The sequence below is a fragment of the Helicoverpa armigera genome, chromosome 2 (assembly GCF_030705265.1).
Source record: "Helicoverpa armigera isolate CAAS_96S chromosome 2, ASM3070526v1, whole genome shotgun sequence".
In the NCBI taxonomy this organism is placed as follows: Eukaryota; Metazoa; Arthropoda; class Insecta; order Lepidoptera; family Noctuidae; genus Helicoverpa; species Helicoverpa armigera.
The window spans coordinates 12,215,714-12,243,514 of NC_087121.1; the positions used below are offsets into that span (position 1 = coordinate 12,215,714).

The 27,801-nt window shown below is 37.5% G+C and overlaps 2 protein-coding genes across 3 annotated transcripts; one reads left to right on the forward strand and one right to left on the reverse strand.

The window, feature by feature from the left end:
• Window positions 1-260: 260 nt before the first annotated feature.
• Window positions 261-20,740, forward strand: LOC110379229 (zinc finger protein 436). The gene is made up of 12 exons (XM_064040307.1): window positions 261-427; window positions 909-943; window positions 1,017-1,221; window positions 1,527-1,693; window positions 3,431-3,615; window positions 4,466-4,634; window positions 13,603-13,718; window positions 14,497-14,668; window positions 15,219-15,364; window positions 17,506-17,698; window positions 18,312-18,448; window positions 18,854-20,740. Exons 2-12 carry the CDS (start codon window positions 919-921, stop codon window positions 18,980-18,982), a joined length of 1,644 nt encoding a protein of 547 aa, XP_063896377.1. The 5' UTR covers window positions 261-427; window positions 909-918; the 3' UTR covers window positions 18,983-20,740.
• A 2,060-nt stretch (window positions 20,741-22,800) lies between these two features.
• LOC135118395 (chorion transcription factor Cf2-like) lies at window positions 22,801-27,604 on the reverse strand. Of its 2 annotated transcripts, none has more exons than XM_064040308.1 (9): window positions 27,446-27,604; window positions 26,804-27,119; window positions 26,497-26,706; window positions 25,102-25,248; window positions 24,243-24,463; window positions 23,863-24,025; window positions 23,669-23,765; window positions 23,321-23,514; window positions 22,801-23,109 (listed from the first exon to the last, which is right to left on the reverse strand). In XM_064040308.1, exons 2-9 carry the CDS (start codon window positions 27,102-27,104, stop codon window positions 22,964-22,966), a joined length of 1,479 nt encoding a protein of 492 aa, XP_063896378.1. In that variant the 5' UTR covers window positions 27,105-27,119; window positions 27,446-27,604; the 3' UTR covers window positions 22,801-22,963. The 2 variants fall into 2 exon arrangements, with proteins under 2 accessions (XP_063896378.1, XP_063896381.1); XM_064040311.1 differs by having other exon boundaries at window positions 22,802-23,109; window positions 26,810-27,119.
• Between the last annotated feature and the right edge of the window lie 197 nt (window positions 27,605-27,801).

Genomic DNA, 27,801 nt, shown 5'->3' on the forward strand with positions numbered 1-27,801 from the left:
TTTTGTTAGGCTGAAATCTATATCTAAACTCATCTTAACTGTTGAGCTAGTGATGAACTTTGTAGCATCATTTCTTTTTTCCCGCCAGTGTTAAAATTTGAAGCCATAATGAGAGTCAATTAAGGAAATGTGTAAGATGTACAAAACTCTTACATCCATGTATAGTTTTAGTAATACGCATAGAAATGAAGTGAAGTGATATATTTTGTGTATGTTTTCTACCATATTTTATTGTTTCGAACAGATAACTGAGGCAACACTACCTTTCAGTCACTTTCAAAACGTTTTCTGTGACGGATGTGCATCGGCGTTACGGATTTTTTTATTTTTTCGTGTTCATTTTCGCACTTATAATTTGTTGTTAATTAGTTTATTCGTGAGTTTTTTCTGTATCTCAAACTTGTGTAGTGTAATAAATGAAATAACTGTAAGTATTATGTATATTTATCTATTTTAATTCAAAAACTCTGTCGCTTTGTGTAAGTTGGAGAACTTTTTCGCGCGCACGATATTAAATTTTGGGATGTTTACTAGTGATATTCTTTGGTGTTTGTTTGTTGCATAGTACTATTATTACTCCGGCATTTAAACTGGGTTTAGTTGGCAGGTAGAAGATTTTGAATCAATGTCGGGGTTCGGGTAAGGTAAATCCACCCCTCCTATCGGGCCGAGCACGGAGTGGGGTTCCCTCCCCTCCTTTAGGGGAAGTTTGGGTAGACAAAGGGTAGTCACCCCTAAGCAGAGGGGAGCTTTTGGGCCTTGGGCGATGCTCGTTGGTAGGGGAAGGGATCACAATTTCAAGTTCAGTTTTTTTGGCCCTTGCCCTTTCTAACGGTTGCGCGCGTGTGGGAAAGTTTCTAACGTAGGGATTGTTAACAATTTTGGTCTTATTAAGTTTGTTATTTCAGGTAGAAGTGTATGGAGAAGATGGACAGTAATAATGGTATGTTATTTTTTTCAAATTTGGAATTGTTTTCTTTTTTATTTCTTTAGTTATATCTATGGTATTCTTGCAGAGCCAGTGCCAAACTTGGAGTTGGCTATAAAAAGGAGTATGTTAGCTAAGAATAAGTTGGCTATGATAGTGAAGAAGCCGGATGGAGCTGTGCAGTTCTCTTGTGTGGAGTGCTCAGCTTGGTATTATAGTAAAGAGGAGCTGGAGAAGCACCTTATGATCCATAACAAGGATTATAGATATCTCTGTGGGATATGTGGCACTGGGTATGAATTTTATTTATGTTAATTAATAATTAATTTTCTAAACTTCCAAATATTATTTAATCTAAGCGTACTTTTACTGTTATTTCAAAGGAATGTATTGCATCAATATTTTGTATAATTTTGAAACCTTATTAACTTTTCCATCTTTAATTACAAAACTGTAAATTCCAAAATGTTATTAATTATTTAAAAAAATAAATAAACTATATATTAATTATCATCAAATTATCCTCATTATTTTATATGCAAATGAATGAATTTAATTTCTCTTATGCTCTAAACTTACTTCTATTTTTGTTTACCAGATTGAAACGCAAAGAACACCTAGACAGACATACATTAGAACACCAGGAAGTGAGACCTCATGTCTGTCCTGACTGTGGGAAGGCCTTCAAGAGGAAAGAGCATCTGAACATCCATCGCACCATACACAGTGGAGATAAGAGCGAGTCTTGTCCTGTTTGTAATAAATGTAAGTACTTAGCGGTACTTGTTAGATTATTAGAGATAAGGCACTAAAGTAGTACTTCATACTGATCATTTATATTGAAAGGTTGTGAAGTATCCATATATTTTTTAACAGAACTTATATGTATGCTTACTGCCTTCCACTAGAATAAAATGATTACCTATGTAAGTTATTCTGATGAATAAATAATTTAACTGAAGCAATATCACTGTAAATTTTCATCAAAATCTGTTCTGCCGCTTTCGCCTGAAGAAGTGTCATAATTACACACATAGACTCGCAAACTTACGCTTTTATAATATTTCTGTGACACTTTACAACATCTCATTAAAATATGTTTTGAGTAAAGATTAACTTAGCTTGAATTATGGGAATGATAAATTTTTAATACGAAAATGTAAAAGATCCTTCTAAAATAAATTGTGATCTATTTTATATTGGAGAGTCTCAATAAAGATAACAGTTTTATAAGCAAAAACTACATAATATGTATTAGGGATACAAAAAAGTTGTCGTGTGATGTGAACCTTAGTTCAAATAACAAGTAAAGGGGTGAAGGTCACATAAAGGGTGCGAAATAATAACGATTTTGATCTCTTCTTTACCCTTCAGTAGCAAGTAAAAAATATGAACCGTCTATTTCTCGTTAGGCGACGAACTAAATCTTCGTACCTAATATTATAAATGCGAAAGTTACTCGGTCTTACTATCTAAGTATTACGGTTTTACGGCAAAAAGGTTATACCGATTACGATTAAGATTGGTATGCAATTCCCACGGTATACATATGAGTAAAAAGTAAAAACCGCGGAAGACCACAGAACTATTTTTATCCCTGGTGTCCCTAATGAATTATTGGGCGCGAGGAAAGACTAAGGTCAATTAATAGTTAGTTAATTTGTCGCATTCAATGCGTATTGCCACAAATATGGGAGACTCGGAGACTGTAATCTCATACTCTAGTTTAATGTAAATGTGTAATTTTATATGTGAAAGAAACAAATAAAATAAATAAATATTGCTTACTAAGCAGCAATATTTTAATATTCTCATCAAGGGTATTGAATTACTATACGAGCTGCCTGCCTCGGCTGCGCCCGGGTTAAAATGTTCCTCATAAATCACTGCCTATCAGTGAAAACTGCATGAAAATGCATGGCAGTAGTTCTTGGGTTAACCGCGAACAGACAGACATACGCAACAGACGCTCTGCGCACTCTGCGGTTACACGCGCGTCCCAAAGCAACTATACATCCCGCAAACTGATAACAAATAGCCTACTTTTTAAAGTTAGATTTTTAATTATCTAAACTAGGGTTGTCCAAATTAGATGGGACCCGGGGCCAAAAAAACTTACTAAAACATTTAGTAAAAATACGTAAAAATATTTTACTATCTTATGTTGACATTAATTCGGCTTTTCTGATGATAACAAGAATGAATAACATGCGTTGTACCTATTTTGCGTTCGAGGAATTCCCCGAGTTGTCTAGTGAATAGTTATGTGTTCGACACTTCGAGATAGGTACTTTCGCATTTATAATATTAGATAAAGATAAAAAATCATTTATTCAAAGTATTCTGAAATTCATCACCTTTTGAAGGTCAAATTTACAAGAGACAGCTCCCAAAACGCCCGCCTTTCACCACTTCCTATGTGTTTTTGCTGGGAAGAAGAAGTGGTGGAACAAATTACCCAGCAACACTGAGTGATAACTGACAAATAACAATTATTTTTAGCATTCTACCGCAAAGATCACTTGCGGAAACACTTGCAAACTCACACGAAGTTGTTCATGGAGCGCAATATGGATATTCCTGAACAGGAGTATGCGGACGGTGGGGGTGATGATATCAAGCAAGAAATCATTGATGAGTACACCACGCCTAGTACTGAAGAACATGGCATACAGATTATGGAGGAGGTCAGTATATGTATAGTACCTAAATATTTATTTTATGTATGTGAAAGTAAGGTGCAGACTGAAATATTTTTGTGTTCATTATAATAATTTCGGTGATATAGCGTCAATTAGGTTTTGTATAATGCAATGTGAGCAATGTCTCAGGGATATTTTTTTTATACGTGCAGGCCAATTTAAAATTTTAAATATTCCCAAATAAAAACAAAAAAAACCCCGGCGAATTAAGAACCTCCTCTTTTTTTGGGAAATCGGTTAAAAAAACGAAATGCCTGTGGTAGTCATAAAAATAGGATCTTCAATCGTCACATTAGCGTTTGAAACACTAATTAATTCCCCTTAGTGAGCGCTTAGGGCTTTCCTTAGTATAGGCCGGTTTGAGAACATCTGGTCTTGCCCGCCACCGCACAAAAACTTATGTGTTGACAAAAAAAGATCAACTTAATGATCATCATATTATCATCGTGCGTTTATAGAGTACTAACTATCAATATGAATGCAAATGTCAGTTTATTTATCTTTTGCGAAAACATCTGAATTGATACATTAAAGAAGTTAAGCTATATGTATGTTAATTTAATAACAGAAAACTAGACATTAGCTTCAAATAATAATTCGCAAGTAGCACCCGCCAGTGGTTTTACCTGCTCGCCGTGGGAAATACTCTACGTATCCAGATGAAAAGTAAAATTAGAAGTCCGAAATTATCTAGCATTAAAAAAAATTTTAACGGTCTTTGTAGTACCTGACATTACTTCCATCAAACAAACTCTACAGTTTTATTATATCAGTATAAATAGATTCTTTATCAATCTCTAAAAGGTCAAAAACTTACACCGCTACACCATTTTAGGAATCAGAAGAAAAGTTCAGCACAACGCCACAGTTCAAAGAGTCGTATTCAGCCGAGAGGCCGTACATGTGCCTCGTGTGTCAGAAGTCTTTCAAGAGGAAGGACCACCTCAAGATACACAGCTGGACGCATATGAAGAAGGATAAAGTCTGCTCCGAGTGCGGGAAAGGTGAGTTTTTTAAATATATTTTGCATAAAATAAAAATATTTTAATAGGTACAACTAAACGCAACAAAAATGTCAGGTTATATCGGGTAAAAAGTGACCCAATTGTAAACCTCTCCCTTTTTCGGAAATTGGTTAAGAACAATAAAAGTTTATCACTAACTTTGCGATATTTGCTTATTATTGTTACATTTTCGGAAATAGCTTTAAAAGTAGTTGGTCAGATAAGCTTTCTATTCAAATGCTTAAACAGTGCAACGAAAAAGAAAGCGTAGTTTTATTATATTATTTCATAGACATAGACAATAGAAATATGTATGCCCCAATAAACCATTAATAATATAATCTGACTACATAATGGTAATTATCAATTTTCCCACCAACTTTCGTGGCTTTAACAAAAAAAGTCATGCATATAATAAAATATTAATAATCACCTTACTATCCTGCAATAACGTTTCTTTTGAAAAGGGGGTAACCTGCCTCCTACTGATATAAGGATAACATAGTATGTACAACGCCTAATAACTCCGTACTGCGGCAACTTGTACGAACATGGTGATTAGGGCGAAATACCCCGAATGGGGGAGGCTTATGTAGGGCTTATGCGCATAGTACGCCATTGTAGGCTTTAGAGAAAATAGGTTTTGTTACTACCTTCTAACTTGGTAGCACGGGTTTTCTACCTCCCATTTTGATCTTCTAATATAACATTTTTAGGGCATTTATTTTTTTACCTTCAGGTAAATGCCCCAAGGTTTCGTTCAGCCCTCCCCTGACGCTCTGCCAACCCTCCTTACGATAAACGCGCACGTGTGCAGTTTTTTATTTTAGAAAATAGGGGAGGGTCGCATTTCCAGCTAGATAGAAATAAAAATGTTCGTTATTTAAAAAGGGATCGAAGGGTTCTGCCTTTCCAAAGAGGCAAAGTAAAGGAGTTTATTATTCATAAAATATTTGAGCGCCTATCCCAAGTGCCAAAGCCAAGGTCGCGGTTAGGGGCGTGGTGGGCACCCCCTAAAGTTGTTCGTAGGTTACACCGAAAATAGGTATCAAGTTTCTGAATATTCCATTAAAGTAATGAGCTTCGGGAGATATACTTTATTTTGCTACGTTCGTGTTGTTTGATAGATTGAAAAGCTTAATTACTACTCGTAGTCAATGGCCAACGACCTTATTCCAAAGTTTTAGAGGTTTTTTTGAATTCATATTAATCGTAGCTATAAATAAGGATGTTTTCTATTAACGGCTGTAATAAGTAGGTACACATATAAGGGGTGGACCCTAGTCCCACCATTTATAATTCCACGTAAACTATGTAACACGCTTTTTTCTAAATGTCTTCGATGACTCAGCGGGGACCATTCAATCCAAAAAGTTTTTACACTTAACGCAGGTACGTCTGACTCAGATGGTAGCCGTAAACGAAAAAAAAAAATCCCTCCATGCTAAGAATAGTTTCCACAGGAAAAAGTACTTTATTTAAAGCATATTAAGGTTCTTATTTCATTGTAGCTTAACGTATAGTGGGGGGTGATAACATGTGGTACATTTCATCTTTTCCTCTTCGGAGCAAGTTCTAGCGATGTGGAAGGCTGACTTTATGTTGCATTGTTATAAAAATAAAATCTTGTGAATGAAATAGAAACTACATTAATGGTAACAAAAAAAAATTAAGTTCTATTTTAACACTAGTGTTCTGTACATAAATAAAACCTACACTAAAATGACCTTTTTATAAAACCCATTCCCACGTCCCACCCTCAAGGAATTATGATGGAATATTTTTTTGCGTCTCCCATTTTGAACCACAGGGGAGCAGCCCCTCCCATTTTTTGCAATATCTTTTTATTATTAGGCGAGCTGAAAGCCCCCTTGCTCTTTGCACCTTTTTTTATGATACTAAAATCTTTCTCAGAAATTCTAAAAAGGTTTACATTGCAAGAAGATGTGAAGGAGTTTGGAATTTACGTTGTTCTAATCTAAAAGTTGTAGTGCCTGTAACAGGTGGTTTGAAAATGTTAGGGAGTCAGAGAGACCTGTACGTTATTAGAATGGCAGGTGTTTTACCCCTTTGGCTTAGGTACTAGGTTATTTAAATGTATACAGGATACAGGGTAAATATATGGCAGTATCGTATACCTACTCTTCTATTATGTTTGTATGACGACATTTTTCGATGTTTGAAACCATCGCCAAAAATCTTATGGGAAAAGAAAGTCATCCTGTGTGTTATGTGTCATATGCGTATTTGAAGCAAAATGACGCCTTACGTAAGGACGACTTTCACTTTTCATTTTACAACAAAAAAAAAAACAATTTGTTGAAGACTCAAGCAACGGCTTGTTGAATGCGTAGGTCAAGGTATTTGAAGCATACTCCTTTGTAATTCACATTTGATGAAGTGTGCTTAACTTTATCACCCTAGTCTTTGTAGTGTGTTGAAAGCAGTTCAACACACTACAAAGAAGCAAGATCGTGTTGGATCGAGGATTCCTTAGCTACGCAGATATTGAAAAATTAAGCTTTTGTTTTAAGCCAACATCAACAGTCAAAAATGTATAAAAACTACTTTAACAAGGAAACATTAAAATCTTCGAAATTATGAACTGTCAAAGTTAATAACGTATTTTTAACCCACTGCAGCAAATGCAAAAACCAAAGGGGGAATATTACTTTTATTTAGTCGTCTGCATATGTGGGGGATCCAACCTCCCCTCGTTGTTCACGAATCGACAGATTTTGACACAAATGCAAGTTGAGCGGTTCATAACGAGTTATTATTTGAACTGAATTTCCCCATAAGTTTTTCTTTAGACTTATTTGGAAAGACCTATCATAAACTGCAGACTATAGATCCCCTCCATTTCTCATTTATTTGTAACGTATGTATCTGTAAATACTTATGAGAGATAACTTGATAGCTCAACTTTAAGGACACAGATCCTGAACAGTTTTCGACATAAAGCCAGCCACATGGGAACAGGTAAACTAATTCGTGTGACATATTTCGTTAATCCTTTACGTACACAAAACGGCCTTACCTCTCACTTGTAACATAAAATAGAGATACAATAGAATGTAGTGAGTAATCGTGGATTTTGAGGATAAAGGTCGCGTCGTGACCTCCGTCCCCAGTCGACCTACCCTTGTCTCGCAGCTTTGCTCTTCAATTTTATTAATAGCACTACGAATTGAAGACCCCTCCTACACGAAACCACCAGACTACGTTCAATATGCGGGTGGTTAGGTTTTAAAGTCTTTTAAACGCAACTATTTGTTGGTTGTGATTTTGCAAGTTAAGCAAACTGACTAGCGCAACCTTAACAATTTCTTACTTTCCTGTCCCAGATTACAGAAAGTAGGTTTTGCAGAAATCCTGTAGTTATTCAATTTGGATAATTTTAATATTTTTTAAGATATCTAAACCTGTCTGGAAAAATTGGACATAGCTTCAAGTTCTTATTCTAAATCTTGATATGCTTAACAAATAAAATGTCTGGTTTTATTAGATCGTTCGGTGGCAGGGTCGGCCCCTTTTCCTCCATTTCGCTCTATTGGACATGTCATCCTTGCCCCATCTGTAGCATAAAGCCGTTTCTTCCTGACCCGGTCGCCTTCAGATCCCAGTAATTTTTTTTTCTTACAAAAATGGAACAAGTTTTTCAGAAATATGGCGCATAATATAGGGTTATTTATGTTTTTGCCCCATGTCACCTCGTACAGAGAGAGACCATGTAAATGTATAATTGGCTGGGGCACTGCCGTGCCCTCAGATGTAGGTATACTTAGACATAGCATACCTATGTCTGCACATGTGTTTTCGTCAAATAAAACTTATAATATACTATACTCTCATAGCGTAGCGGTATTATTTGACGAAATACCAATAAAGAAAAAAGGCCTTCAGGTCTGTTCCAGGCGAATAACTACTGCAAACTTTTAAAATGTAGTCTGTAGTCTAGACGGTTTCCCTTTAAAATAATATTGGCATTAAGCTTAACTTTGGCCTCTAAAACAAAATGTTAGTATTCTATACTCCCACATCAATGCAAAGATCAACTGCGTGAGTGTGACAGGCTTCACTTAGGACAGTTGCAGTCTTTTTGAGCAAGATTTGTACAGCTAGAGATCCTTCGACTTACTGATATGAAAGCGACATTATGAAACATATTGCAGCATAGGCTTGCTTTCTATCCTCGCGCAGTGAACGGGCTGGCCTTGCCCTCTCGTACGTAGGGTCGGAGCGAACCGGTCGTGCCCGTTACTTGTGATGGGCAGCTGACGTCACACGGGGTACCATTCCCCTTCCTTGCGTCTGACAACGGGGTTGGTAGTGTTTTGTAAAGGATTATCCACTTGGCATGACAGTTGGGTGATGTTTTCAATACCTACACTAAATCTAAACCACCTTCAGGAAAATTTGGTCCCTTAATACAAAGGAGAAGCATTGCCCTATACGTTATTCCTGTTTGGTCATGCCATCATTGCAGTTTCGTTAACGTCGTAAATTATCCAAAGGAAGGACATATGTACTTGTACAAGTCATGCACCCACCAGTCTATTAACCCACGAAGCTACAAACAAATGTATAGGGCTCCTATCAGCAATATGGCCACAGCCAGTGAGTTCGCTGACCAATACCAACCGCAATATTCCTGTACCTACCTACATTTTGATAATGTATGTTGGTTGGTTTCCACGAACCCCTCTTTGTTGATAGTTGAACAATTGCGAATTCTAATTGTTCTTCACTTGTTCAATTAAATTGGTTGAGATCATATACCAATTAAAGTAAAGCTGAGTTGAAATGTAGGCGAATGTCTCTTTGCGGGAAAAGAGAGCGTGATATCAAGTTATATTATTATTCCGATTTGGCCATGTTTGAAATTCGCCAGTAGGTATAAACTTGACTTTTCGTGGATGTGTAGAACTAATTACAGAATAGCTGAATGTGGGCGTAGAAGGGAGGATCAAGGGTGGGGCTTATAACCTTGAAACTATATCCAAAATTTATGTAGCTTTAGGTTCGTACTTGTAAGTCTACATAAACATGAACGCAGACGGATCTAAAACATTTTAGGGTTCTGAAAATTTACCTTCAATCCTAAAATGGTGATTCCTTTCCAATATTTTGTACCTACGTAAGATATACGTCATGTGGAAAGTACATAGACTGGATTCAGGAATATATGGTGATTACTAAAGTGACCCTTAAATTTTCGGTACGTCGGCCGCACCTAGACTGGGTCAGGTAATCTGCAGATGTGCCAACGTTGCCTCACGTACTAGCTTTTAGGATTCTGAATTAAAATGGTTAAAAGGGAATGCGCAAACGGGCCCATCTGTCCATATAAAGCAAACTTTAGAACGATCGACCTTATTTTGTTAAGTTACTTTTTACTGCAAAAAGAAGTATTGATATAAATGTTGCTTTCATTAAAAAAATAGGACAGAACCATGAGGTTTTAAAGTAGTTTTACTAAGTTATCTGGGCTGTGATACAAATAGGCTGCAAAATTAAAAACCTGCCAAAGGCGTGTCGGGACAGGCGCAATGTAGGGTTCCATAGCATATGTCTGACCTCCTCAACCCAACTAGGTATTTTCAGCTTTTTTCCATATTTTCAAACTTTTTTAGCAATTATTTCCAAAAATATTAACAATCAAAAAATCATGCCACGTTAGAGTTTGAATAAAAAAAATAACACTCCCCACTTTACGTGTACGGGAAGCACCCTAATAAAACATTTTATTATACTTTTTATTTTTGGACTTTGTCGGCGTGGTCGGTGTAGATATTGGTACAAAACAGCTTTCTTGTATTAACGGTCACTGAGATTTACCGCGGACGGACGGACAGACAGACATGCTTAAATATAAGGGTTCCTAATTGACTACGGAAGCCTAAAAATGTCCTCTTGGTAATTCTAAGAATTTTCATAATCGAGAGTTGTATTACCATATGAAAAAAGTACAATCTGATGTTGTTGACCCAGTGACGCACGGATGGCGCGCCTCTCTTTGCAATCCCGTGTATGTGTAGACCTTTGTATGACCCTGTTTTAGAAGGCAAATCGTAAGGGTTCAAAATGTATGTAGCAAAAGGATGATAATATCAAGTTACAACAACAGACTTACCTTTAATAGTAAGAGGGTGAAAAATCTCAAAGTTTAAACAAAGTTATTAACTAATTCTAACATATGATAAGGAAAAACTATGAATAAAAGAATGTTTTGCATCTTATTCTTCTGTATTTATTAATTTAATGAACTTACATGAATTGTAGCTAAATATTTACGAATCTATGGATAGGAAGACAAAATGTAAATATTTATTTAATTAATGAACTTGCATGCATCGTAGCAAAATTCTACGTGTCTTTGGTCAGGAAGACAAAACGTTAAATGTATTGTAAACCTACATATTTACGTCTACTTCATATTCATAATCAGATTAACGCACGCGATTCATAACTTCGTTCAGTGGCACACTGCTCAAAAATACCACACATGAGTCCAAGCCATTGGGGTACGAGAATAATAACTTGTCTCCATACTTCGCAATAAGTAGGCTTTTAACCGTCTCAACGTTCACGACCGCATCTTTCACTTCAGTCAGCTTCGCCAAGCGTTTGGCCAGATATGATACCTCCAAACAGCAAGTCGACAGTTTACCATCTATCTCAAACAACAGTCTCTTCAAACCCTTGAACATATCTTTCCGCGATATCTTACTAACACGCTTCTTTTGGCAGCAAGTAGAAAGTCTGATATACTTTAAATAACACTCTTTATGGAAGTACATACCTTTGTCAATCATAGCTTCAGGGGAGTCGTACATACTTATTTTTGTATATACCCTGTCTTGCTTTTTATGTGCGGCTTCATATATGAGTCTGGCCGCCGACAGTCTAGAGTGCATTGAGTGTGGTGTCTTGTTTTCAGGATTTAGTTGTTTATCACAAATTAAACATTTGACAATATCTTCTCCAGATATGGAACGAATTCTCGAAGATCGGACCGCTTTGATGACGGAACTGAACTGTACATCTTCTATTTTGATGTCGATTTCCTCATGTAGTTCTTGTTTGGTCATAACTTGATCCTGGCTACTTTCTTCGACGGCGATGTAAGTCGCGGCACAGTCCTCGTGCCACGAGAAGCACTGTTTGACCAAATTTTCATTGTACAGGATAGAGAATTTGTTGCGGACAGCATCCTGACGTTGTTCTGCCACTTGCTTTATGATGTCATATGTTTGTGCGTCCGGCTCTATTACCAAATTTCCCGGTTTATTACAAAACAGGCACCAGGTGACCTTTGGCCTTTCCACACTAAAACTTGCCACTCGCAGAGACATTTGTAAACTAGATCACTGTGACGAGCAAACGTTGATAGAACACAGCGTTAGGGCGCGTAGATACTGAAACTGCAACTGACAAATGCAATCCATATAAGAGTTATATTCTAACTATGTAGGTGTATTTGGAAGAAGCTGCGCCGCGCAGCGCTCCCGTGGACGAACAGGTGTCCGCACGCGGGGCGAGGCACGGCAGGAGCCACATCACACTCAAATTATTACTGGAAATCCCACGCACAATTCCATATCGTGCTTATATTGAGTCAGTCTATGTAGATTAAAAAAATACAAAACTACCTATATGATAAAGTACAACTTATGTGCAAAACGTGGTTTACTCAGAACTGCTTTGAAAGATTCCGAGTTCTTTATTATCGGCTGAAATACATTTTCAATCAAACCAAATGAACCGTGGATAATTAAACACTGCATCAGACGCCGAATTGTTGTTAGATTGAATTATATATACAAGTTAGCCTCTAGAACTTTTCCTAATGTTTCTTTAATATTTTTGTAAAAACTGAAATTAAAATTTCCAATAGTTTCCAATTTCCCGCCATAAAATACAGACACCCACTTTTGACCTAGTATCGGACTACATAAACTGTATAGCGACTTAAATCAATATCGAGTGCCCAGTTTACAATTACGTGGCACCAACACATGCACACATAGCAACCAGTCGACCTTTTTAGACCCTCCCCTATTTTAGGGGCGATCCCCCATGGGCCATACGAGGGGGCAGAAATAGGGTGGTTCAAGGGACGCTAGATTATGGACGGTTTTAGAGATCTAATTTATTTTTGGGAGGGGCGCTCGGGGGCTGCAGACGGGATTATTTTTAGGGTCGAAGCCGACCCCTACAAAATGTTAGCTGGAATGTTTCTTGGTGGAAATTAATTTTGGTTTTGTATATTTTGTGATGGTGAATTTTTGTTCCACTTTTACTTTGTTAAGCAGATAAATATTCCAAATTATTACGAAGATTTTGGCAAATAACTTGATTCTGAATTTTCTTCCGTTGACAACTGTCATAGAATTATATCATTAACTAGTTGAATACCGTGATTTCTTCCGCGTTTTGAAAGAACTTCTTCACACAAAAGTAGCAGAGCCACGATACGTGCCACATTCAGTCTGCAATGCATTATGGGTCAAATTCCGTGAAGCATTCTTCAAAGCCATTTCTTAATCATAACTAATAGACGTATTGATTTTATATTATATTTCACGATAGTTCAGTGGCCTATTGCGTTTACCGGGACAGCCGCAACAAAAGTCGATACTCCCCAGCATAGCCTTTTCCTAAGTGAGGGTACAATTTTGAGCTTGATAGCTTTAAGCCACGTCTAGTGGGAGTTATATTCTTATGTACCGATAATATTATTAAGAACTCATTCAAAGAGTAAAGAAAGTTTTAATAATTGTGGTGCAAACTACCGCACTCGGTGTCCACTACAAAACTTATAGGGAGATATCAAGGCAGAGCCAACAAGGGCACTTTTGTGTCTATTGCGTTCGTCAATGCGGTATTAGAACGTTTTATTTCAGGTTAGACAAGCTCTTCTGTGTATGACACGTACTTAATACTTCGTTTCTTTACTCTTCAGGTTTCCACACGGACGATCAGTTGCTGGTACATATGAACGTGCATTTGCAGCCCTACAACATGTATAGCGGCGATGAGGAGTACCTCACGGGAGAATCAGTGTCCAACGACCCTTATGTGAGTAGCAGAATATACTTTATTTTTGAAATTCGAAGAGTTAGCCATACAAAAATTGTATCTCTGTTTGAACCCGTAAAGAAAGTTAACTTAGAAAGGAATTTTTCAATAAATCAAAAGCCGTTTTAGCGTAATGAAAATGCAAGGGTAAATAATTTACCATATCGGTTAAGTAGTTTTTGAGATTAGCACACATAGAAAAACCATAAGGGTCAATTCCCACTGAAAGAGCAGCGGCCGGCAGCGGCCGTAAGAGCACGGAAAATGTAAGAGCGCGGCGCGGTGCGGCGCCGCGCGGCCCGCCGCGCTCGCGCTCAATCCCTTGCAATTACGGCCGCTGCCGGCCGCTGCCGGCCGCTGCTCTTTCAGTGGGAATTGACCCTAACGGAGCTTACGCATAATGTACTTCTTACATGTTTAAGGGCAAACGATCTCGACATTACCATATGACCTTTTATTTTAGAGTGTCAGTGTGCAAATCGTTTGAGATGAAATGTTGAGTGAAGGGCACTGCTAATCCGAAGCTTATTTTATTTCTTTGAATTACAAAGTTAACCTAAAAAAAATGCTAGAAAGCAACAACTGTAAATGTAAAAACTTACAACTTTGTAGCCCCATTTTGGCCGACAACATAAATGTCAGTTTTTCTATCTACCTTAAAAAATTACAGACAATTCATAGTAAACAGCTATTAAGTTAAATTTGCCATTTACGTTGTCGGTGACCTTTCACCTTATTGTACCTGTATTCTTACACATATGTTTTCTTTGTTCCCCAGTCATCAGACAACAGCTTACTAGTCGCCCGGTCATCAGCGCGTCCGATCGAGAGTAGACCGCACGAGTGCGACATCTGTCACCGGCGGTTCAAACGCAAGCAGCATCTGAAAGTGCATCTCAACGTGCACACTAAACATCAGTTTAGTGTGTGGTGTTCCGTTTGTGGTGAAGGTATGTACGACATATTTTTCGCTTCCCAAAACTTCTATCATCTGCCTTTAGCCAGCCATATAGGAGTCTGCTTCCAGTCTAATCAGATGCGGCAGTTGAGTCCCAATGTTTCATAAGGCGCGTAGAATTAATCGAAATAATTAAATATCTAATCATGTTAGCTAGAACACACCGTTGATTTGCGATAGAATGATATGATCACGATACCATTGTTTGGAGAACTGTACCATTGAGCATCCTGCGGTCTATATAAGGTCCACAAGTCTTTACGATCATTGTGACAGAAAGACCATACTGAGTGTTTTGTGGCTAGATACTTTTAATAGATATTCATGCACATATTTTGTCACAAGCGTACTTTGAATTATCACAGGCCAGGGAAATTACATATTGGATGTTCGTTCAACACGCAAGCTTGAACTGTATCTTACATCTGCTAAAAGTACCTTTAGATCTAAACAAAATAAGTAATATCCAACAAACAATCAAACTCAAGTTAATCGTCACCATATCCAAACAAAAACCAATTAACCCTATGTATTCGTTCCAGGTTTCCTCTCAAACGAGCAGTTCGAGAGTCACCAGTGTAGTGAACAGCAGAGCTCCAGTGACCAGTATGACGACACTGCACCGCAGTCACCCACAGTTGACACGCCGCAAGAGGCTAAGAAGGAAAATAAATACCCAGAGGAATATGTAAGTTTTTATTTATTTATTTCATTTCATCTTACAAGCTAACAGATGACATGTATTGCACAACCTCGTCATTATGTAGGTAATAGCAGAATTATTTACACACATTACATTATCAAGAATGGTCATAGTAATCAATTGACATCAACAATAATAATAAAAACAATCTGAAGTTTTGTTGTGTAGCTGTTTATTTTAGTTTGAATTTATCGCGCTGGGTCATTTGAATTAGTAACATACCCAAACTTTATGTAAACCCTTTAGGGAGTATCTCTATATGCTCCCTGGGAGTATATAAGAAAGTACTAGAGAATTTCTTAGGGGAGTATAAAGGAGGGATTATATATAGACGAGTTTATAGGAGTAGTACACAAGGGAATACCTAAGGGAGTATATAGGTCGAGTACATAGCGAGAGTATAAACTAAAGTTGTGGTCATGCTCACAGCGCCCACTATGGTAGATCCGCCACTGATTATCCCCACAGTTTAAATTTTTTAATATAACATTTGCTTTAAATATTTGTCTCAAAGAACCACAAATATCACCGAAAGAACCAACCCTCTTATCTATCTTCTAAATATATAAAACTCAAAGGTGACTGACTGACTGACATAGTGATCTATCAACGCACAGCTGAAACCACTGGACGGATCGGGCTGAAATTTGGCATGCAGGTAGATGTTATGACGTAGGCATCCGCTAAGAAAGGATTTTGATCAATTCTACCCCCAAGGGGATAAAATAGGGGATGAAAGTTTGTATGAAACTTTGTCAATTTTAAACCGATCGGACTGAGACTTTGCATGCATAAAGCTACTATGGCGTCGGCAACCCTTAAGAAAGGATTTTGATAAATTCCATCCCTAAGGGGATAAAATAGGGGATGAAAGTTTGTATACATAATAATAAAGTCCTGATGACGAATCAGAATTTTATGATGACGTTCGCTTAAATACGATTTTGATTAATTCAACCCCCATTCAACCCCCACGGGTGATAAAATAATGGAACGAACAAAATAATGTTTAGTTCTAAATGTTGAGAAGTTCTGCCTACCGCTATTAGATGGCGCTGTGCATTTTCGTCTCATTTCTGAATCGCGGTGTTAAGATTCTCCGCCAGTTAATTACCTTCGAACTGAACTGTAGGTAATCTGTTTGTTTGGTTGCTGCGGATCGCCTTCCTCACTGACATATTAAACATAAATATTTCTAGCGGATTATATTTGACGGTTCTTTTCTTGGCATTTTGTTTTGGTTAGTCGTTTTGGTCATAGACTGCGTTGTATTTGGCATTTGTTTTGTTTTCGTTTGGTTTAAGTTTAGGTTTTGTTGGTTAGACTTTTTTTTAAATGGCTAAAGAAAATCTAAACGTTAATGGAGAAGTTGAAGAATGTCCTGTCATCCCTATTGTTGGTGACGGTGCATGTTTGTTTCGTGCTCTCTCTTATTTAATGTACGGAACACAAGACAGAGCAATGGAGGTGCGTACAGAAATTGTCAAATATGTGGTTAATGACTGGAGCAAGTTTTCAATTATGACCCACGACAGGAATGGTGATAACTATGTAACACCTGACGAATATTTTGCTGATATGATGAAAAATGCTACTTATGGCGGATTGTGTCAACTAATAGCAGCAGGATTAATATTCCCATTTAAGTTTGAAGTTTATAGAAACGGTCTCATATATACGGAATCTGGATCTAACGACTATCCGGTAAGACGTTTACGATTCAGCCAAGATTTGTCCAGTGGGCAAACTCTCAAATTTGCGGGTATTGACTTGAGAGAACATTGCTTCTCTCATGGACAGTTTTATGTTGCTTGCTCACGAGTAAGTTCACCCAATAACTTAATAGTTTTAGCGCCTAATGACAGATTAGTAAAGAATATTGTGTACAAAGAAGTTTTGTAGGCCCTAATTTTTTACACACGCTAAACAAAAGTAAAGCCGCAAAAACCATACCTAATTAATAATAATACTTAACGCGAGCGAAGCCGCGGGCAAAAGCTAGTTTATAAATAAGGATAAAGAAAGTAAGAAATAAATAACCATAGGCACATTTTCATCCCCTCAAATTCGGATTAACTTTACTCCGTATTTTTTATAATAAGAGGATAAATGTTTATCTCTTTCAGATGGACGTAGGCGACCTAGCCTCACTAGACTGCGTACAATACGTACAAGTAGAAGAGAAGGAGTTACCGACGCCGCAGCGCGTGTTCGTCTGCAAGTACTGCTCCAAGCCATTCAAGAGGAAAGACCACTACAAGATACATCTGCACATACATACCGGTGTTAAGTCTTTCTTCTGTACCGATTGCGGGAAAGGTGAGTGATGCTTTAAGTAATGTAATTAGTTGTGAAACTAAATGTGATGTGCCTTCAAGAGGAAAAACCACTACAAGATACATCTGCACATACATACCGGTGTTAAGTCTTTCTTCTGTACCGATTGCGGGAAAGGTGAGTGATGCTTTAAGTAATGTAATTAGTTGTGAAACTAAATGTGATGTGCCTTCAAGAGGAAAAACCACTACAAGATACATCTGCACATACATACCGGTGTTAAGTCTTTCTTCTGTACCGATTGCGGGAAAGGTGAGATTAAGTCATTTAATTTTTTTTATTATAAGTAAGGCTTGATTTGGAAGGTGGTACTCTTTGATACGGCGCGTATTGTGTGGTTGTTTACGTCATCGTGTAGACATCTACGTTTTATATGTATTGAACATTTATAAATGTAAAAAAACATAATGACAATAACCTACTGAGGTACGCTCGCTGTCGAAATCTCGAAGATGTAACAAAATTGGTATTCGCGGGAACAACGATCAGACTATAGAAAACCACACTATTTTGAGTTGTATAATATTTATTTAATTTTTAATGTGTTTTTTTCATAAGATCACAAAATTAAAAACGTATTCTTTCCCTTTTTAAGGTTTCTACCGTAAAGACCATCTGCAGAAGCACATGCTAGTACACAACAAAGTGAAGACTAAGAAAGAGATCCCGGATCTGTTCCCCATCAACAAGCTACCTAAGAAGAAACAAGTCTTGCCTGAGATCACTATACATGTTAGTATATAAATAATATACAAAGAGAAAGTGAACATTATGAGTACAAATAAGCTTTCAGACCCATTTTTTGTTCATTAGTATCTAATCATATAGATTGATTTGATGGACTGATACATAAATTGTCTGGGTATACTAAATAACTATTTTTGAAATTAATTAAAAGAGTATCTGGTTTTAAAGTATGACATCACTTTATATAAGAATGCCGAATGAGTATGTTTCGCGGTTGCAGATCTGACAAATCTTAAATACTAAAAATACATAGCTATGATAATTACATAAAAATGTTGCAGCCCAATTGATATGACAGTCTTTTTTACTTTCGATTTTTTGCATTGTAAGGCCGTGTGTTTTTAAAATAAACACAATTTTTCTTTAAAACAATTAAAATTTATATTCCAGGCGCCTTCAAACACAAAACTACGCGTCCCCCTACAAATCAAAGTACCATACCAGATGGTGATGTCTATGGACAACGGCGAACAGAGAGCTGTCACCATAGACCCTCAGGCTTCACCGCAAGCTTCTTAATGTAAGTTCAATCATCTATCTAGCCGTTTCCCAACTATCTCGAATACCAGTGTGCCACATGGAGCGACTGTAAATTCATAATATAGTGATTTTATTTATTGATGGCAAAAATTAACACTGTTGTATGTATGAAATATATTTGAGATGAGGTTCAAAGCTATCCTTAAAGACACCATGTAGCTTGTACTCCTCAAATAAATATGTACTAAGTCAGTCTTATCACACAATATTTTGCTTTAATTTTAAATGTTGTTTCATCATGATAATCATCATTCTTAAAGTTGAGTCATGATAATAAATTGTTTTCATTTTTATTTTCACTTATATGCCATATTGCCGGCTTCATAAAGTTACCTTAAATGTTATGACGAAGAATAGGCACGAGAATTTAATGGAGATATTTGTAAATACATACTTATGAACTATCTGCTCAAGCCCGAGCATAAAGGTAGTTGAAAAGGATTTTATTCAAAACTATTTTCCCCATTTTAGTATTATTGAGAATCTCTATCTTTTATTATTTCTAATTGTGTCTGCATGCTTCATATAAAATAATCATGATTTAATAATTAACGTATAAAATAATATTATGTATTAAAACCTGCGTGTTTGTTAACCGACTTGCCAAAAAAGGAGGGGTTTTCAAATGAAATGTTTGAATTTATTTAAGAGATAAAATGTGGAAGATTATTTTATATGGAGTAAATCATAATTGTACATAGGTTTTATATAATTATGAAGAAAAATGGAAAGTGGGTGACAAAATGTAAATTAAACAATTTTGAGCAAGTTAATAAGATACTAAAAGCCTTACTACAAAATCTTAAACATCTGTTGAACACTTGCCTAACAAAACTTGGCTGCAAAACGGACCTTATTTCAAAGCCATAATTTGTAATTTTTTTTAGACCAGTGTTCAACAGACGTTTCAAAGTATTTGTGGTATGTGGTGGGACAACCTACTTGTAATTAACTTATCATGATGAATTTTAAAATATGAATGTCACCTACTTTCTTTATAAAAGCACTGGGTCCAAAACTTAGATTTATCCTGATCTCAGTCTTATTTGCATATCTTTATTATTATCTTACAATTTATCTTAGAATTAACATTGAATGTTCTTTGGTAAAACTTTGTTCGATTTATATAAAGTTTCTTATGTGTACAAGAAGTGGGAATAAAATTGTTAGTGTGTAAGAGTGTCACATATCGTGCCATGATAACCAAATATCATTTGCCTTGCCAGTTATAAGAATTAGAATTGACTATACCTACGTGCATCCGAAGTTTCTGTCGGATCCTATATTTGTGGGAGACTAGAGTAAGTCAAAAAGCAAGAAGTCAAGCTTATTTAGTTCGATTTTATCAAATGTGCTAAAATAAGAGTATTTTACTCCCTCCCTTCTTTACTTTTCTATTTGTTTTTCTAAGGTAGGTACGACAAAACATTTACGTCAACATAATAGTAACATTACCAGTGGCAATATCATATTTTTACTCAGTGCCAAAGACCTCCTAATAAGATTTTCATACATTTATTTAAAAGTCTGGGTCCAAATAATTTCCATAAAATTGAAATCCTGTATTGTTTTTAAACATTGTAACTGGCAATGCAATGGAATCTAGTTCGTAAGTTTATCTTTATGTAAAGTTCCTCTATTTTGTCTTTTCACAGAAAATAACGTTGTGATTCTAATCTTAAGTTTATTAAATGTGACATAAAGTACAAAAATAAAGTATTTTGCACTCGAATCTAATATAGTTTTGTTATTTAATTCATACCAAACAGACATTTTGAAAAAGTCAAACTATTTTTAATGTTTTTCTATTTTTATTCTACAAAATGACCCAACCGAAATACCTATTTCTTTCTGCTATTATTCTATCCACATACGTAAATTAAATGTAGATAAAATATTATCTATAATGGCCTGAAGTTCAAAGTTAATAAATAAAACTGCATTATAAATTAAAATGTTATATATTTAAGTTAAAATACGAAAGCACAAAGTCGGTAAAGGGAAGCTGGATATAATTATGTACTATTTTATATTACTTGTCAAAGTATATAAGGATTCCTATTTACTCGTATACTCGGTGTCTAGGGTAGGTGTGAATCGAAACAGTCACCGAAAATAATAAAATATATGTAAATGCTACTGTTTCGCACTTCCTACACTAGACACAAGCAAATGCAACGAATATAATAATATAAAAACAATATAATCTAAAAAAGTTACGTTTAATATGTAAAGATATTTAATATTTTTGTTATTTCTTCATTTTGTGTTTCCATCTATGACTTTGTCGCATTTACAATATTACAGCGATCTAGGAACACAAACATATATTTTTTTTACTTAAAAAAATAGAATCCAATCTCAACATAAACGTTAAAAACGATTTTGTACTTTTTTAACTTTTTCAAATACAAGTTACTCGAACATCTAAGACTGAACGTCCATTTTACTATAAAAATATGTTTTGTACGTACCTATGTGAACTACCCGTACTATAGTATAGTACTAATATACAAGTTATGAACAAACATTCTATGGTACATAACAGCTATATTGCATAAACATTTAATTACCGTTACATCAAATCACTGAACTGAACACCGACGGACATCAAACGAACAACGAAAACAACCCTTTCAGGTGACAACATTTAAAATTTATATAAATAACATAACACAATTAATGTACATAAGTATAAAAATTTACATCACAGCAAAATATACCTTTGGCTCCATCGTACAATTGTGAGCTTACATAACTTTATTTTTACTTGCATTACCCCCAAAGTTAATATTTAACACAACATTTATTTCGCAAATAACAAAACAAATTATAGGTCTTTTGAGCTCCTAATAACAAAATGTATATCTAATAATCATAAAAACACTACATAATAACCATAGAATTAATAAAATTATTTAAGCTAAAACATTTGTGTAATCTAGCCAAGACAGTCAATTTTCTTTAAAAAAAATTCCAAAACTTTAATATTTCAGTTTACACAAAAAAAACTGGACCGTCTATGGACTAGTACCTAACGTTTGACTAGATTGGTAACCTTCCATATCACATCAGAAAATAACATCTGAGATTCTTTTCTTTTAGAAAAAAATATTTACAGATTCCAATAAAAATACTGCTATTTAAAAGTAGATCGATTAAGCATGTGACGTACACTACCCGTACACAAAAGTATTCATAAATGCAATTCTAAAAGGTATTGCTTCGGGATAAGTTTATCTCACTGTGCAGTTTCTTACTGGTGTTTATTAATAACATACGTCCTATCTATACTTTAAGGTCTTCCTAATACAATTGTACTAGAGAGGAGAGTTGATGTCTTCCCAGTTCCCAGTTTCAATTTACCAAATCTTCATTCCATTCATTTTTTCTAACTTTTGCCAAAAGCCGAACGAAACTACAACGAAAATTCAATTCCCTGACTCAAATATCTTTTCAATTATAATTTTGATCGCATTATACCAATACATCCTTACTTATATTTACAAGCATGTTCCACATCACCTATTTACAATCAACTCGCCTCCTACTACTTTCGCTCCATACCTTGGGCCCAACACTCGAGCCAACATTGGAAGTTCACCAACACTTTGGTTCCGATAAATTAAAACTTTTCCCAAAAAAAAAACCGACTTCACGAAACACTGAAAGGGAAAAATAAAACTTTTGTTAAGGCCCTAGAAGTCGGTGTCATCAGTTGACTGCGTTTATTTGGCCACTAACTTCTAGAGCCTGACACAATTTTTATTTTGTCCTTTTCAGTGTTTTGTGAAGTTTGTGTTAATACAAAAAATCCACTTCTTTTATTGGAAGTTAGTTTGTTGGCACGAATATAGACACCAACATTTAGAGCCATCATTACCCACCTACTTAAAAAGCGTCCTTAGCAGCTGCGATGAGAGTGAGGAGGTCGTTCGAGTTCTTGTCGTCGGAGTGCGGTCAGGAGGGGTCGGGCGCGGGCGCGGGCACGGCGTGTGAGAGCGGCGGGGATGATGACGACGAGCCTTGTTGAGACATCTCCGCTTTGACGCGACGAGCTATGTGGGAGCGGGTGTGCTTGCGAAGATGGTCTTTGCGGTAGAAACCTGAGTTGAATGGTTAGAAATACATAAGTTCTAAGTGAGGCACAGTTCCGATGGAATTCGAGATTGTAGTATGTCTTAAAGTCGGCTTTATATCTTGAATGAAGAAAACAACATTTTGTTGCGCACAAAAATAATGAAATAGGTGTTTGGCCTACAAAATTTAAACTAAAATTTGATTAATATCGACTCAAGATTAGGTAAACTATCTCACCTTTCCCACACTCATTACACACATGCCTCTTCTCCCCCGAGTGTATGACGAAGTGCAGCGTCAGTTGTTCCTTCCTCTTGAACGCCTTGAGACATACCGAGCACACGTGCGGCCGATCCGGGTTGTGCGACTGTTTGTGGCGAGTCAAATGGTCCTTACGCTTTAGAGCAGCGTTGCAGATGTCACAGATAAACCTGGAAATATGGTTTTAGTGATTTACTGATATTCATTTTAGAACAGTTTAAAAATATAGGCAGATACGCGAACGTGGTGAATTTGTACATCAAATAAATAGAATCATAAAGTGCTGGTACATAGTATGGACCCTCAAAAGTATGGATGACTAACCTTCGCTCCATGGTGTGTCCGACTAGATGCTGTTCTAACAACTCTCGCTCGGGGTACGCCATGTGACATTCTGGACAACAGTACAACGTGCTGCCATCTGAAATAAAAGCGTGGAAATTTCTTTTATTGTGACGCATTTTCTTATACATTAGATATGGAAGACTACCTTTGAGAAACCTACGGAAAATGCTTACCTAAAGCCGTAGTGAGTCGTATCTCCCCCGGCTTCGGTCGCGGTTTCTTCTCTTTCATGGATTTCTTTTTCTTCTTCTTCTTGGACATGACGATGGTGTTGGTGTTCTGGTTGACTATCGTCGCAGTCTGCACCACCACGCTGTTCACTGCGTTCGCTGGCATCTGGACGAAAGACAATGATAATTAGCTCACGAGAAAGAATCTAGAAGAATGGTTTTACATTGAAATTGCTACTGATGGTCATCTCATTTGGTACACTCCACTTGACTCCACTGATGTCAAAAATATAGTAATTATTCTTAACGCCTGATAAAAAGTCCGCAGAGGAATTTAACCTTTACCAGTTAGAAGATCAGCAAACGAAGAAGTCCAAACTCACCGTAGCAATAGTAGGCATAGCATTCAACGCGTTAGCATTAACCGTCGTCACAATAGTAGGCTGTTCCTCTCTCTTGCTCTCCACCACATTCGCAGGAGTGGAATACTTGAGGAGATGATGCAGGGGCAGCGGCAGTGCCGACAGGTAGTCAGCCACGCCACCCCCAAGGGTCTGCCACGTCGAGCTGTCTGTCACATCCCCGATGCCTGACGCACACGATACTATGTACGTAAATGATAAGGGTGATGTGAATCATGTGAATGGTATGATGATGACTGGAAAAAATGGGTTAGAAAGCTGACCGAGTGGCAAAATCAAATAAGGGAACCGCTCAACTAGAATCTTAAGAAAAAGATAAAGTGGGTTTTAGTCAACAACGATGATATAAAAACTTGATACTGGTCACACAAAACCGGCAATGACTTAAGTAAAGACGTGCTTGCTTCAAGTAGAAACGTTACAAACAGTACACGAAACTGAATCCACTTAGGTAAGACGGAGCCGTACTTATAAGGCTGCAAGGAATCCTGTTGCGTTGCCTTGTTAGTGCGGCCCCATTACAAGGATTTTTCAACGGTAATTTTAGTAGTAAGTACACAGAGGCATAAGTTACTCCAGTAGGTAATAAAGAAATCTTAGAAAAAGGAGCAACAGTTAGCTGGAAATAATCAAAACTCATTTTATGTGGTAAGCCTGTGGCAATAATAAAGGGGGGTAGCTCTAAACTGTTCAACATCGCTTCTAGTAGATTTGTTATCTAGGGTAAAAATACGAAAAGATTTACGAGAGATTAATGTAGATACTTTTATCATAAAACCCTCCAAAAGTAACTAGAATATTTTTAATAACAGAAACTTACTGATAAATTCAGCGGGGGCAGTAGCTCCGGCGCGATCGTTGCGACCTTCCTGCTTGATAGCTCTCGCTATGGCTGCCGCTTCCTTGGGCTCGTGTAACACAACCAGGAGCTGTTGAGTGCCCTGCTGTAGTGGCGTCGCTTGCGCTACTGTTGGATGGAAGATGGAAGGTTTCAGTTAGATAGCAGTCGTGTAGCCGTGGGGGCTTCGTGGCAGGCCCGCCGTAAGCGGGCGTGCAGCGCGTGCACAGCACGCGGGCGGCACGTCCTAGGGGGCGGCAAATCTAGCGAGTTATCACGTAATATTTAAAAATTAAATATTTTTTTACTAATGATTTGATTTCATTATTTCCGAACACAGCAATAGCGCTAAGAATATTACTTACACTGCCGGTTTCAGTAAGGTACATCTGTTGAAAGGACATTTTCAAAATTAAAGATTCTTAAAAACGATTTAAGATCAACCAGTGGCGTAGCGTGGGGCAAATGCTATCGCTTCGCTCGCGGCTTTTGCACTTCACTTCTGTGCATATCTTACTTTTTGACTTTGCTTTGTTAATTTACAGTGGTTTTTATTCGATTTGTGTCCTTAGACTAAAAAATTTTCGCGCTTCCTTACATATGAAAAGTGTCTTGTAAGTTGTCTTTTTAACGGGAAACCCACCAAATAACATATTTTACTGACTTTAAACATTGTTATAGATATTGTAGTGCGTTAGTTTAAGTTAATCATAATCTTTCAATACATAGAGGCCACTTGGGCAATTATTGCACTTCATTGATGCCCTAAGCAATTGCTTAGTATGCTTAAGGGCTAACCCAGGACTGCTTAGGTTACTCTGAACATTTCAAGTAAATAAAAAGTTATGTGTAATGTATGTTACTTATGTATTGCAATATTTATTTATCCAAAAGTAGGTGGGTTTTCTGCAATCAGATCAGCGGTGCATGTACATATTTTTTCTGTTGGACAAGTAAGATGGATATGAATTGGCGGGGGTCGGACCCCTGGATCCCTCCCCTTATATATTTTTGACAAAACGTATGTTAGTCGTAGGGCGGCATAATCAGTTTTGCACGCGGGCGAACAAACAGCTAGCGGCGGGCCTGCTTCGTGGTCTAACTTCGAATTAGGTTTTGCGTTTTAAAATCTTTCGTAAATGTTATTTCTATCGATAAAAAAAACAAATTTTGTAGGTAGATACATTTTTAACTTCCATATCGTAGGAAGTCAAAAATGTTATATCCAAGAATTAGATGATGTAAGAAACAGGTTTTCTAATTGATTGAAAAAAATACTTAAAACTGCTTTACAACTGGCGAAGTTAACCTAGCCTAACAGACACATAATAAAAGACCCCTTCTGAAAATTTGACAGAAGATCATATTCGCACGTACCATTGATGCCTTGATGCTGCTGCATCATAGTAGCCATGATGTCGTGATGCAGTTCCTCCCTGTACTCGCGCTTCTCAGGGCGCTGCTCCGCCTTCAGGTGCTGGTGAACTGTCTCCGCTTGCACGTAGCTCGCTTGCCCCCCGTATGCGATGTTGCCCAGGTTCACTGATGACGACGCCGATATGGTCTGGTACTTGACGCCCGTGTTCACTGTTTTGAAAGGGCAACAAGTGTTTTTATTTTGTCATAAGCAGAAAACTAGACAAAAATATTATTTTTATCCAAAATTGTATAACTGAAAGCTTACCCTCACCTGTGTGTATGGGCGCTAGACCAGCGAGCGCCACCGTGCCAGGCTGAGCACTGCTGACTACGACCACGCTCTCCGCCTGGCGGAACTTGACACCGTCCACGGCCATGGTGCCGGTCCCCGGCGTGACCGCGAACTGGACGCCGCCGCCACTGCCCGACGCCTGGTAGCGCGTCTCCTGCACCACTCCGCCCGAGCTGCTCCCGCCACCTTCATATCCAAACTTTGCGGCGAACTGGTGGATAGTAGGGATCGCTGCCGCCGTCGGAATATGCCCAGTGAACGGGGCAAAGTTCATCGTAGTTTATTGTATCTGAAAACGCGGCGGACATCGCAGTTATATGAATAGTGTTACGTCAGCGGGGGCTGCAAGGTCGCACGCGAGGTATAAAAAAACTGCACTCGTCCTGTCGAGCAGGTGGCAGGTGGAGTACACGGTGCGAACCACAACAAAGTGAATCAAAGGGTGCGGCCCCTAGTAGGGCGCTCACTCAACCCCCGCCATTCTGCCTCACCCCAGTCATTTCTAACGCTTTATTTTTACCGGCCCGCCGTCTCACACCATCGATCTTGTAGCGCGCACTGTGACGGCGCGACACCAGAACACACAAAAGAGTTGAAAGATAATGGAATGGTTACCTGTCTTGTGGCCAGAAAGTAGGTTTTCATTGCGTTTTAATTGTTCGTCGTTGATGAAATAAGTAAGTGGTGTATGTTCGGGGTGCGCGGGCAGGCTGCGCGGCGCGGCGGCGGCAGGCGCGGCTGCGCGGAGTAGCGCGGCAGGGGGCGAGGGCCGAGCCTCGCACGCACGTGTACTCCTTCCAGGAATTATACTCATACACTTCGCCCATTCCGTACCAGCATCGTAAAAGTTCAGGGTCGGATATTAGCATGGCAGAAAATCACAAATAAGACCCTATTTAAATATCAAAGCGATTTAAGCACAGAATTAGGAAGAATGAATTTCTAACTCGCTAAATAATAGCCCTATAATA

What these genes read in the sequence shown, in the direction of transcription:
- LOC110379229 (XM_064040307.1), top strand. Translation starts at nt 919, where the DNA reads ATGGAGAAGATGGACAGTAATAATG. An exon ending in ATAAATACCCAGAGGAATAT is followed by an intron (nt 15,365 to 17,505) that starts GTAAGTTTTTAT and finishes TATCTCTTTCAG; the next exon opens with ATGGACGTAGGCGACCTAGC. An exon ending in TGCCTGAGATCACTATACAT is followed by an intron (nt 18,449 to 18,853) that starts GTTAGTATATAA and finishes TTTATATTCCAG; the next exon opens with GCGCCTTCAAACACAAAACT.
- LOC135118395 (XM_064040308.1), bottom strand. Translation starts at nt 27,104, where the DNA reads ATGAACTTTGCCCCGTTCACTGGGCATATTCCGACGGCGGCAGCGATC. An exon ending in GCCCATACACACAGGTGAGG is followed by an intron (nt 26,707 to 26,803) that starts GTAAGCTTTCAG and finishes CTTTCAAAACAG; the next exon opens with TGAACACGGGCGTCAAGTAC. An exon ending in GCAGCATCAAGGCATCAATG is followed by an intron (nt 25,249 to 26,496) that starts GTACGTGCGAAT and finishes TCCATCCAACAG; the next exon opens with TAGCGCAAGCGACGCCACTA.